We start from the raw sequence: 13,813 nt of genomic DNA, 5'->3' as shown, positions 1-13,813 counted from the left end.
ATTCTTTTCTATCAACTGAGATACGTACGTTTTTTAAATGGTCCAATTTAGTTTTATTAACGGCGTTTGACAGCTCTCGAAAGTACGAGTTCACTGATATAATGCTTACTACGTTTCCGTTGAAACTACTTCCAAAACAAATTTGAGGAATCCGCTGTAACTGAGAGGCAAAGCGGGTGGAATCTGATATTGTAGTGTAAACACCAACAAATAGGGTCTCATGCATGGCTCCTTCGTTGAGTCTGGTCAGACAATTATTTGGATGCATGAATTTGTAGTGGTATGTAATGAAATTATCACATAGCCCCTGAGTCACAGGTAATGTAAGATGTTCACTGCCAGGACACTGGAGAAATGAAGTCAGTTAACGAAGGATATTTTTTGCAAAACATGTGTTCTATCCTGGAACGTTGCTCAAGCGTGTGACACCCATACCAATAGAGTCCTACTTTTTTATTTATTTATTCACTTATTTTCTGAGTCATCAGTCTTCTGACTCGTTTGATGCTGTCCGCCAAGAATTCCTCTCCTGTGCCAACTTCTTTATCTCAGAGTAGCACTTGCAACCTACATCCTCAGTTACTTAGTCGACGTATTCCACTCCCTGTCTCCCTCTGCAGTTTCACTCTAGTACCATGGAAGTTATTCTCTCATGTCGTAACAGACGTCCCATCAGCATTCGTCTGTAGCTCCGCTTGTCAAATGGTTCGATTCTCTATTTCGGTCTTCCCACCGTCTATGTTTGACTATCATACAATGCTGTACTATAAACGTACACTCTCAGAAAGTTTTTCCTCATATTCAGGCCTTTGTTTGATTTTAGTAGACTTCTCCCGGTCGGAATGCCTTTTTTCCAGTGCTAGTGTGCTTTTGTTGTCCTCCTTGCCCCGTCTATCATGGATTATTTTGTTGCCTAACTTGCAGAATTCCTTAATTTAATCTACTTCGTGACCATCAATCCTGATTTTACGTTTTTCACTGTTCTCATTTTTCCTACTTCTCATTACTATCACCTTTCTTCGTTTTAGTCTCAGGCCATATTATGAACTCATTAGACTACACATTCCATTCAACAGAACTTGTGATTCTTCTTCCTTCACTGCGGATAGCAATGTCATCTGCAAATCTTGTCATTGATTTCATTTCACCTTAGATCTTAAAACCACTCTTGAACCTGTCTTTTATTTCGTCATTGCTCCTTCGATGTATACATTTGAAGGTAGAATTGAAAGACTCAATGCATGCTGTACACCCTTTTTAAATCGGGTTCTTCATTCTTGGTCTTTCAATCTTATTGTTTCAACTTGGTGTTTGTAAGTATTGTACAGTCCCGTCATTCCCTATAGCTTCAGTTTTGCTTCCATTACCAAACGCAAAGTTAGACCTGCCTCTCTGGTGCCTTTGCCTTTAAGCCAAACTGAAAGTCATCTGACAGTTGCTTTATTTTCATTTCCATTCTTCTGTATACTGAACGCATGAGCCGTTAATCTTGTGGTGCGATACTTTTCACACTTATCTGCTCTCACTTTCTTCGCAATGTAGATATTTTCCCGAAAGTCAGATGGCATGTCGCCAGCCTCATAGATTTTACACACCAACTTGAACAACAGTTTGGTTGCCGCTTCCTCTATCGATTTTATGTTATCTATTCCTATTTATCATTTGATCTTAAGCCTTAAACGTCCTTCGAATTCTGACTCTGTTACTGCATCCCCTACCCCTTCCACAGCGACACCAACATCTAACATCACGTAATGAGGTGCTCCGCCTCATACAGGCCTTCAGTGTACTGCTCCCACCTATTCACTCTCTCCTTTGCGTTCGACAGTGAGATACCTATCGCCGTATTGATATCGCCATCCTTGCTTTCAATGTCACCGAAGCTTGTATAGACTTTCCTGTATCTAAGTCCTACACCGAACATATAAAAAGAAGAGAGTACGAATATTATCGGGTTTGTTCGGCATACGCGCAAGCATAACGTGACTGCTGGAAAATGTGAAATGGCGGACGCTCGAATATGGAACCCAAATATCCCACGAAAGCCTCTTTATAATATTCTGAGAACCAGTATTAAGTACTGATGAGTTTGGGAACGTTCTACAGGCTCCTACGTACAGTTAAAATTCATGGTGAACCTTCAGCTGTCCTTTATTTTGCACAATGCGCTTCGGTACTAGTTTAGGTCAAATGACCGTTGTCAGGCACAAGCTGGCATGAACTGCTGGAGGCTCTTTAGAGCCCACTGTAATTGCGGTATAACTTTCCAGCCGTTCGTGCCAGCTTATGCCTGATAATGGTCATTTGACCGAAACTGGTAGCGACGCGAATTGTAGAAAATAAGGGACAGCTGAAGGTTCACCACGAATTTTAGCAAGTGTTCGGCGGTTGAATATCCCCATTTGCTACCATACATACGTCATACGTGAAGCTCTCAAGGTATCGTGGGTACAAGATTAATTACGAAACGCACAGGAGAAGTGAGGTTGAGATTCTCCCTGTGCTCCATACGCGAACGCAGCAGGGAACACCTGTAATAGGTGGTGCAACGTAAGCAGCCCCTTCCACGCATCTAACATTGATTTACAGAAAACTGCTGTAGGTGTAGATCTGTTCCGCTTGTTGTGGCCTTAGAAACAACCTGCACACGACATACCAGCTGTCTCCAGTTCACTGCTCACGAGTTCGTATTCGTCGCTGACGCCATCGCTGCCTGTGTTCACAGAGACGCTACGCATGTACACGCCCATCCCGGCTCTGGACCGCACGTGCGTGCGCCCCTACAGGCTGCCGGCCGCTGGGAGCTGCCCTGGCCTCCAGCTGCGGCCCGGAGACGGCGTCTGGATCCTCGTGCGCGGCATCCACCACGATCCCAAGTACTTCCCAGACCCGGAACGATTCGACCCGGAGCGCTTCAGTCCGGAGAACAAGCATCTCATCAAGCCGTTCACGTACTTCCCCTTCGGGTCTGGACCTCGCATTTGCATTGGTAAGCATCGCCGTAACGTCTCAGATATTTTAACTCCTCGACAACGGAGCTGCCCAGAAACTAAATATATAAAACACATAAAATACTTCTGATGCTATACTCTTTCGTGTTAATTTGTCGAATTTAAGAAATTTTTCAGTGATTTGTTAAACTTAACGTTTGTGAAAATTGCAACACCAAGAAGGATACAGTTTACCACAGATAAGTTACATGGAAATCGACACACGATTGGAATTATACGAGTGACATTCAGTAAGTAATACAACACATCTTTTCTCGGCCAGTTTCAACTGAAAAAATGCGTAATTTGCTGTGGGATTTATTGATCCTAGTACACCTTTTTTCAAGGTAAATGTAGCCTGTTCAGTGCCATTCCTCTTAGAAATCTAAACTATTCGCTACTAAGTGTATTATCCTGTACTAATCGTCTGTAAAGTGTGTTGAGCATTATCGTCACGTTTTTTTTAATTACGGGCAGTAATTACTGACGTTGTGTCTCCCTTTTTTGTAAAGTAGCTTCCCAACAGCACGCTTAAGTCTCTCCGAAAATATACTCCCGGAATAGTCTCATTACGTAAATAACACAGTATATTACTAACTTCAGCTGAATTTCATTTCATAATTTTACTGTTGATTTCATCACAACAACTAGAACATTTATTTTGAAACGCGCTGATAACAATGAAAACTTCTTTTGCAGATGTTGGATGAAGTTTAGTTTTGTCAAGTTGGTTTTGGAAGGTTTTTCTTAGGAACAGTAGGCTCTCTGCTAAGAAAATGATCAGACATAAATTACCTGCTGACAGAAAACAGTTACTAAAATTCTACAATTTTATGGCTAACTATCATCAGTTCATTATCTACTTTCTTCTTTTTTCTGTCTTTTTTTCTGTCTCTAGGTTCACTTCGTTCTAAACAGTTTTTATGATGCTGCTGGAGTTTATTTTTTCTTGTAAGTACGTACTTTTTGATGCTTTGATGACTTAACTTTGAATTTTACAATACAGATTGTAATGAGATTTAATCTTGTGATCAACAGTGTCCCTTAATTGCATGCAGAGTCTCTTCTTATTTGTGCTTGATATTCTGATCCTATTTGTAATCCGCGGTTTAGACGCATTTAACCCGCTTCCACCAATTAATTTTGAAGGAAAACCGTTTTAAAAGTACCCTGTGACTACGTTACAGACACACTACAGTTTTTATTTACACAGGGATGTTGCGCACGTCTATCCAGTGGAATTTCGGAAATTCTTCTTGAATTTCTCAATTTCTTTTTCTTTTATTGCGTTAAAGAAGGGCAGTGATGGTTTGCAGAGGATATAAATTTTTCTGCAGAGAGTCAGAAAGATGAACAGTAGTCCTACATGGTGCTTATCCTCGCATGACCAGGTCTCAGAGCACGCAGCGGCTGGAGTGTGGTGTGGGTCAGAGAGGACAACGGCTAATCCACACTGTACTGTATTCTCCGTCCCTTTGTGCACGGAATGGTACCATCACTACAGCTCACAAGGTGGGGTCAGATTATGCGATCCATCAGTTTCGAAGAGCTTCGACACTCGAAAGTAACTCCTGGGACAGGTTTGCGTCACTGCCATACTTTACGTCACTTCTGAAATAACCGAGGTCAAATGCTACGATAAGGACGGAGTCGTTAGAACGCTCGAAAATTTTTATCTACATGTATCATGAACGTGTCAAAATTGTTATCCAAGAGACGTTCTCTACGAGGATAACTCTTTGGGCAACGTTTTCATCTTCACATTCTACAGAAGAGAATAATATACTTCGTGAGAAAAACAAAAAGAAACATATAGCCTGTACCGGAGACTGAACACGTGTCATCCAAGTTCATAGGCACAAAGCAGATTTATTTCCCTCTTTCACGAAAAAAATTATTTTGTTAGTGATGACAACATACAACTTTTACGATAGCTTCCATCCTCTTGGAAAAGAGTAAAACGTATTGTCAGATGCGGGATGCGAGCCCATTCGCATGGAATTTGGCCTCGACCTAAGTGCAGGCCTTTTATTACTTTTTAGTCTTTCATTTCACTTTCCCACCTCCAGTGTTAGCAGGGGCATTCCTCCTCGAGCATTTCTGCAACACATCGAAATCAGAAATTCCAAGATTCCTCGGGAATAATTTTGTCACAGGCCGGAAACGTATAAGTACAGTTACTTTGTTTACGAGCCTTCTAGCGATTCCACCTTGTCCGAACCGAATCCTACGCCATCATCTTTCTCGATTGCTTCATAAACGGGAGCATAGTGACCCAGACCGTTTCAAGGCAGTTGTTTTATTCGAGAGACCACCAACTGATATTTATAAGCTCGTCGAAATCCGTGAGTCACAGGCTGAGGTCTCTCCATGTCTGCTTGGAGGAGTCCCCTTCCGAATACGAGGGTGAGTGAAAAGTTCTTGACCGTCAAGTAAAGGTTTCCAATTGCTCAAATGTTGATGGCTGTCTTTCAACGTAGGCACCTTTTAGGGCTACCCAGTTTTGACACCAGTGCTGCACGCCCGTCGTATCCTCCTTGCAGATCTTTACTTCCTGCGTGGCAAAAAAATGTCTTCCATTGTAGCCATCTGATCGGAAATTGGTTTGTTAGATGTTTCCTGAGCTTAGGGAAGACAAAAAAGTCAGACGGGGCAAATTGTGTGTATAACGTGGCTGCCAAGGCAGGCCGAAACCGCAGGACTCGATGGCAGACATAACAACGACGGATGTTTGCGTGGCCGCATTGTTCTGATGAAAAGAGCAGTCGTTCTATCCTGACGCGTTTCACCTTCACGGCCTTCCTCAAACGCACTAGTTGAGCAGCAAAATACGTTCCATTCACTGTCCACCTGCGGTGAGGTGCTCAGCGAGGATAACAGGCCCTGGATCTGGTATGAAAGTGGTGAACCCTTTGCCAGAACAGAAAATGTTTGAGAAATGTTACAGGATCTGTCTCAAAAAGGGTCAAGTTTTCAGTGGACACGACATGACTGTAACTTTTTTTAGACACTTCAACATGAGACATTTTGCATGTCAAGTACAATTTATTTTCTTTTTTTGGAACACTTCGACATGAGGCATTTGCATTTCAAATACAACTCGTATGATATGTCCAACGCGTTCCTGCGATTGACCAACTCTCTCAGAAGTGTACTGTAACGTTCTGTCACACGCCTGTCTGCCATGATGATATCTTGGATTGGACTGATGTTTCCCTTCGCACTGGCCGTGATCGGTCTTCCACTGCGAGGTGCATCTTGGTACTGAATTCCGATACCCACTTTTTCACAGTGGAATAGAAAGGGCAATTCTCCCCTAACGTTTCCATCATGTCGTTACGGATCTCCCGTGCAGGCACGCCCTTTTTTCAGCAATTATTGGATGACTTGACGCTTGCTCTCTTTATCCATTTTTCAAAATGAGTACACCGTGGACACTTCGAACTCCAGTATCTGAAAAAAAAAGATTTAACGAAAATTTGGTATGTAACCTAGCAAGGACTGTGCTATTAGTTGCTGAACTGATATTCGGCTAGGACAAGTATTTATTGGGTGGGCCGAGAATTTTTCGGTCACATCTCGTGCACTACATTTTCCCAATCCACGAGCCACTGACAGACAAAGTCCACGTGTGCAGTGTATTCCGAGGTTTTCATGCTTCCTGGGAAATTTAGTCCGATGCAAAGGCAAGAGCACAGTAGATGGTGCCGATCCGTGGACAAAGGCAGATTTACTGCACTCCAGCGTCGGAACAGGACCTGAGTGACGCTGTACCAGCCGCCGGGGCCGCGCGCCTGCGCACGAGCGTTGACCTCTTGCTGCGCTCACGCTGCATTGTCCAGCACGCACGCTGCGCACAGCCCAGAGCTATATCAACTGGTTTCACAAACGCACCATGGTTGCAGCAACATACCGAAATGTGACGCTATGGCCCCGCAGGCTGATGACCATGTCCCGTGCACACTTCCTCTCGCGCTGCCACTGTGCCCGTCCACGTAGCTGGGAGCACTGCCGCTTTCTTTCACGTTTCAGTTTCGTTTCTGCTCTTTACTGTGAGCCTATATGTATGCCACGTTTCTGCGCCGTTAACCGTCTACTAGTTACTCAGATCTGATTTTGGATTTATTCGGGCTATTTTTAGTGATGTTACAGTCCTCACGCTCTTTACCACCTAATAATTTTGCGTGTCGTAAGGTTATCTACTACAGCATCCAGTCTGTACTTATAGGATTCGAAGGATATGAAATAGAGGCAGTAGCTGAGAAGGGAGTGCGACAGGGTAGAACACCATCCTCCATGTTATTCTGGATGTACATAAAGGGAACAGCAAACGGAAAAAATAAGAAAGTTTTGAAACAAAATTTAAGTTAGGAGAAGAAATAAAAACATTGAGATCTGAGCATGACATTAAATTCTACTGGAGACAGCAAAGGATACAGAAAATAAGTTGAACAGGATGGATAGTATCTTAAAATGCGGTTATGAGATTGTTGTTGTTGTTGTTGTTGCTGTGACCTTCAGTACAGAGATTGGTTTGATGCAGCACTCCATGCTACTCTATTCTGTGCAAGCTTCTTCATCTCCCAGCAGCTGCTGCAGGATACATCGTTCTGAATCTGCTTACTGTATTCATCTCTTGATCTCCCTCTACGATTTTTACCCTCCACGCTGCTCTCCAGTACTAAATTGGTGATCCCTTGATGCCTCAGCATATGTCTTACCATCCGAACCCTTCTTCTAGTCAAGTTGTGCCACAAATTTCTCTTATACCCAATTCTATTCAATACCTCCTCGTTAGTTATGTGATCTACCGATCTGAATTTCACCATTCTTCTGTAACACCACATTTCGAAAGCTTCTGTTCTCTTCTTGTCCAAACTATTTATCGTCCATGTTTCACATCCATACATGGCTACATTCCATACAAATACTTTCAGAAACGACTTTCTGACACTTAAATCTATACACGATGTTAACAAATTTCTCTTCTTCAGAAACGCTTTCCTTGAGATTGCCAGTCTACATTTTATATCCTCTCTACTTCGACCATCATCAGTTACTTTGCTCCCCAAACAGCAAAACATCTTTTACTACTTTAAGTGTCTAATTTCCTAATCTAATTCCCCCACCATCATCCAACTTAATTCCTTTATTCGAATACATTCCATTATTCTTGACTGGCTTTTGTTGACGTTCGTCCTGCATCCTCCTTTCAAGACTCTGTCCATTCCGTTCAACTGCTCTTCCAAGTCCTTTGCTCTCTCTGACAGAATTACAATCTTATCGGGGAACTTCAAAGTTGTTATTTCTTCTCCATGGATTTTAATACCCACTCCGAATTTTTCTTTCTTTCCTTTACTGCTTGTTCAATGTACAGATTGAATAACATCGGGGATAGGTTACAACCCTGTCTCACTCCCTTCCCAACCACTGATTCCCTTTCATGCCCCTCGACTCTTATAACTGCCATCTGGTTCCTGTACAAATTGTAAATATCCTTTCGCTAACTATACTTTAAATTTGCTACCTTCAGAATTTGAAAGAGAGTATTCCAGCCACAACCGTCAAAAGCTTTCTCTAAGTCTACAAATGCTAGTACCTTTCCTTAATCTATTTTCTAAGATAAGTCGCAGGGTCAGTATTGCCTCATGTGCTCTAACATTTCTACGGGAATCCAAACTGATCTTCCCCGAGGTCGGCTTCTACCAGTTTTTCCATTCGTCTGTAAAGAATTCGAGTCAGTATTTTGCAGGCGTGATTTATTAAACTGATAGTTCAGTCATTTTCACATCTGTCAACACCTGCTTTCTTTGGGATTGGAATTATTATATTCTTCTTCAAGTCTGAGGGTATTTCGCCTGTCTCTTACATCTTGCTCACCAGATGGTAGAGTTTTGTCAAGACTGGCTCTCCCAAGGCCGTCAGTAGTTCAAATGGAATGTCGTCTACTCATGGGGCCTTGTTTCGACTTAGGTCTTTCAGTGCTCTGTCAAACTCTTCACGCAGTATCATATCTCCCATTTCATCTTCATCTACATCCTCTTCGATTTCCATAATTTTGTCCGCAAGTACATCGACCTTGTATAGACCCTCCACATACACCTTCCACCTTTCTGCTCTCCCTTCTTTTCTTAGAACTGGGTTTCCATATGAGCTCTTGATATTCATACAAGTGGTTCTCTTTTCTCCAAAGGTCTCTTTTTCCTGTAGGCAGTATCTATCTTACTCCTAGTGAAATAAGCCTCCGCATCATTACATTTGTCCTCTAGCCATCCCTGCTTTGCCATTTTGCACTTCCTGTCGATCTCATTTTTGAGACGTTCGTATTCCTTTTTGCCTACTTTATTTACTGCATTATTATATTTCCTCCTTTCATCAATTAAATTCAATATTTATTCTGTTACCCAAGGATTTCTACTAGCCTTCGTCTTTTTACCTACTTGATCCCCTGCTGCCTTCACTATTTCATCTCTCAAAGCTACACATTCTTGTTTTATTGTATTTTTTTCCCCAATTCCTCTCAATTTTTCCCTTATACTCTCCCTGAAACTCTCTTCAACCTCTGGTTCTCTCAGTTTATCCAGGTCCCATCTCCTTAAATTCCCAACTTTTTGCAGTGTCTTCAGTTTTAATCTACAGTTTGCAACCCATAAATTGTGGTCAGAGATCACATCTGCTCCTGGAAATGTCTTACAATTTAAAACCTGGTTCCTAAATCTCTGTCTTACCATTGTATAATCTATCTGAAACCTTCCAGTATCTCCAGGCCTCTTCCATATGTACAATCTTTTTTCATGATTCTTAAACCAAGTGTAAGCTATGATTAAGTTATGGTCTGTGTAAAATTCTACCAGGCGGCTTCCTCTTTCATTTCTTACCGCCATTCCATATTCACCTACTACGTTTCCTTCTCTTCCTTTTCCTACTATCGAATTCCAGTCACCCATGACTACTAAATTTTCGTCTCCCTTCACTGCCTGAATAATTTCTTATATCTCATCACACATTTCATCAATCTCTTCGTCATCTGCAGAGCTATTAGATTAATATTAACAAAAGTAAAACAAGGGTGTTGGATTAAATCAAGCGATTAAATAGAACTGGATTAGGAAACGAAACACTATAAGCAGTAAATGAGAGCCAAAGAAACTGGTACACCTGCGTAATATCGTGTAGCGTCGCAGAAGTGCCGCAACACGATATGGGATGGAGCCGACTAAATTCTGAAGTAGTGCTGGAGGGAATTGACACCATGAATCGTGCAGGGCTGTCTATACTGACAGGCGCTGATATATATCAACGGGGACGGGTGAAAATTTGTGCCCCGCCGGGACTCAAACCCGGGCACAGAGGATAGTGCGCGAGAAATTCCCTGCAATCGTACTATCCTCTGTGCACTCGGTGGCTCAGATGAATAGAGTGTCTCTGTGCACTCGGTGGCTCAGATGGATAGAACGTCTGCCATGTAAGCAGGAGATCCTGGGTTCGAGTCCCGGTCTAAGCACACATTTTCACCTGTCCCCGTTGATATACATCAACGCCTGTCAGCAGCTGAAGGTATTAATACAGGCTCCATGGATTCATGAGGTTGTCTCCAAACCAGTACGTGTCCATCCACTCGATACAATTTCAAACGAGACTCATCCGACCAGGCAACATGGTTCCAGTCATTGACAGTCCAATGTCGGTGTTGACGGGCCCAGGCGAGACGTAAAGCAGTTACCAAGGGTACACGAGTGAGCTTTCGGCTTCGAAAGTCCATATCGATGAAGTTTCGCTGAATGGTTCGCACGCTGACACTTGCTGATGGCCCAGCATTAAAATCTGCAGCAATTTGCGGAAGGGTTGCATTTCTGTCACGTTGAACGATTCTCTTCAGTCGTCGTCGGTCCCATTCTTGCAGCATCTTTTTCCGACCGCAGCGCCATCAGAGTTTTGACATTTCACCGAATTCCTGATATTCACCGTACATTCGTGAAATGGTGGTACGGGAAAAATCCCCCTTCACAGCAACTCGGAGATACTGTGTTCCATCGCTTGAGCACCGACTGCAATACCACGTTCAAACACATTTACATCTTGATAACTTGCCATTGTAGCAGCAGTAACCGATCTTAACAACTGCCCCAGACACTTGTTGTTTTATATAAGCGTTTCCTACCGCAGCGCCGTATTCTGCATGTTTACATATCTCTGTATTTGAATACTCATGCCTATACCAGTTACTCTAACGCTTTCTTGTATTCGTCAGGAGAGTAGTCTTTTAGTAAAGTGAAACGTCCAAGATATACATTTCAGAGAAGAAGAGAATAGAAACGTTAGAAATAGGGTGTTACAGAAGAATGCTGAAGACTGTACAGGTAGATCGGATAACTAACATGGTACTGAGCCGAATTGAGGACGAAATTCGTGACACATCTTGACTAACGGAAGGGGTCAGTTTATAGGACACATGCTGAGGCATCTAGAAACTGTATATTTGTAAGTGGAGGGAGGTGTGGGGGCCCAAAAGTAGAGAAGGAGACCAAATCTTGACTACAGTTATAAGACTCAAATGGATGTAGGTTGCAGTAACGAAGAAGCTTCGCCAGATGGATTCACCTGGAGTGTTGCATTAAACCACTCAGACTGAAGACTATAAGTACAAAAACTATACTTTGAATGTCATGAATACTTCCTTCAAGATGTTTCAGTTTTCATCTCATCCATCCAAATCGGTTTCCTACCACTGCCCTCTTTTTGCTCACCTATAGAGTCCCCGTGTAGTTCACTGCTAACTTACGCCTTTGCAGCCCAGAGGTTCGCGCTGATGGAGTCCAAGGTGGTGCTCGTCCACCTGCTGTCCAGGTTCAGCCTCCAGGTGGTCGACAAGACGCCGGTGCCGCTCAGACTCCAGCCGGACAGCGCCACGCTCTCCGTCAGTGGCGGCGCCTGGCTCGGGATCCGAAGCAGGGTCTAGGCCAGCGCCCCAGCCGCTCCTCGCGACACAACGTTAAACGCACTTGTAAAACGTACTGTGCCTGTGAAATCATACATGTCAGAGCAAAACGGTTGCTACGTCACAGAGTGGTATGTTGCTCTTTCGTATTTACATGTGCAGTTTCTACTGTGATTTCTTAAATAGCCTCTAAACATTATTCCATTATTTTTCTACACTTGCACTGTTTGACTTCTATACCTTACTGTTAATTTAAGTAGATTATACGAAGTGATTCAATTATTGATCGAGGCTTTATAGGCTTTACCGAGGTTTCATAATTTTTTTCCTTCGAGGATATAATGAGAAGTACTTAAGAACACGGCTAGTGCAATAAATGACATTTTGATGTGCCTCCAGAAAATTCGTTTTTATATTATTTTATGGTGTAAGCAACAAAATGTAATAACGAAATTATGCTAGATTTATGGGAACATTCCATAGTTCCCGAATAAGAACTATAGTGACGTGAATTTCACACTAGTTGCGTGATAAAATTGAGTGAGCACAGACTCTGACTATTATTGTTGTCTGTTGTGTGGCAGAGAAAGGATGCTAATGTTCTTCCAGACGCATACACTGCCGTGATATATTTGCACTCATATTGACTTTGATCAAAATGTCGTAGCAAGTGTTGTTCATTTGAATATTGCCTGATAGCTTCGATATGATGTTGCTAGATGCATTATTAACCTGCTACGTAGTTTTGATGATAATTAGTGAATGTCAGTCCTTTTTTTCAGTCTTGATGTGCTACAGCACTCACACTGCTGTCTGTCTGTGGGTATAGCTTCTGCATAAATTATTCAGTGATCTGAAATTTCTATTTGATTTTTTGTAACTGAGGTTGCTGAAAGTATGTAAGAAAATTAAATGATTTCACAGAATAACGAAATACAAATAACTCAGGAGTAAATGTCGCTATATTTTTGTTTACAAACTCTGTTACAATCAGTACCTAACTATACCATTCAGTAAGTTCCTTTCGGTTGCTATGGTATAAAATATATTGTCTCAATATTCTTCTATGTGTTAAAAACTGGAGCACGCTGTTGTTCCAAGTTGTTCAAGTATTTATGCTACATCAACTCCTTAATAAAAAAAATTGCTTACTTGTATAGAAATTTGTGTATTGATTAATTTTTCCATTTATGTTGTCACATGTTTTGTCTCTTGTAGTTAATACTGCATATGAAAACTTGTTTGCTAACAAAGAATACAATTACAAAAATCTAAAAGACAATTTTTCTTAATTAGAAATGCAACCTATACTTTAATATTTTAGAGTGAACGACGAAATGAATAATTTCGTTTATAATCTATACTAATTTGAGAGAAATACTTCAGCTAGCAGTGATTGTAAATTCTCATCTGCTAAATGCTAGAAGAGTTCCTTTGTTATGAGTCAAAACCACTGCATGTGGTATGATATTACAGTGCCTGTGTCCTTAAGAAAAACGATGCTAAGTTCTAGAAGAGTTCTTTTGTTTTGAGTCAAAAGCACTGCATGTGGTACGATATTACAGTGCCTGTGTCCTTAAGAAAAACGATGCTAAGTTCTAGAAGGGTTCTTTTGTTTTGAGTCAAAAACACTGCGTGTGGTACGATATTACAGTGCCTGTGTCCTTAAGAAAAACGATGCATGATCCTTTGGACATGCATGCATGTTCTAAGAAGCATTACATCGTGCTTGATTGGTTGGTTGGTTGGTTTTGCGGAAGAGGGACGGAATAGTGAGTTCATCAGTCCCATCGGATTAGGGAAGAATTAGGAAGAAAGTCGGCCGTGCTCTTTCAGAGGAACCATCCCGGCATTTGCCTGAAGTGATTTAGGGAAATCATGGAAA

The 13,813-nt window shown here is 41.9% G+C and overlaps 1 protein-coding gene across 1 annotated transcript in view; it reads left to right on the top strand.

Annotated features, from left to right (window-relative positions):
- LOC124772825 (cytochrome P450 9e2-like) overlaps positions 1 to 13,050 on the top strand; it is a 51,716-nt gene extending 38,666 nt beyond the window's left edge. The window contains exons 7-8 of the mRNA XM_047249353.1: positions 2,726 to 2,989; positions 11,783 to 13,050. Coding sequence (XP_047105309.1) covers positions 2,726 to 2,989; positions 11,783 to 11,949 — 431 coding nt within the window. The 3' untranslated portion in view covers positions 11,950 to 13,050. The remainder of the gene's footprint in view (positions 1 to 2,725; positions 2,990 to 11,782) is intronic.
- Positions 13,051 to 13,813: the final 763 nt, after the last annotated feature.

The sequence above is a fragment of the Schistocerca piceifrons genome, chromosome 2, assembly GCF_021461385.2.
Source record: "Schistocerca piceifrons isolate TAMUIC-IGC-003096 chromosome 2, iqSchPice1.1, whole genome shotgun sequence".
In the NCBI taxonomy this organism is placed as follows: domain Eukaryota; kingdom Metazoa; phylum Arthropoda; class Insecta; order Orthoptera; family Acrididae; genus Schistocerca; species Schistocerca piceifrons.
Note: the sequence above shows the minus strand (reverse complement) of the source record. Positions and strands in the feature narration are given on the sequence as shown.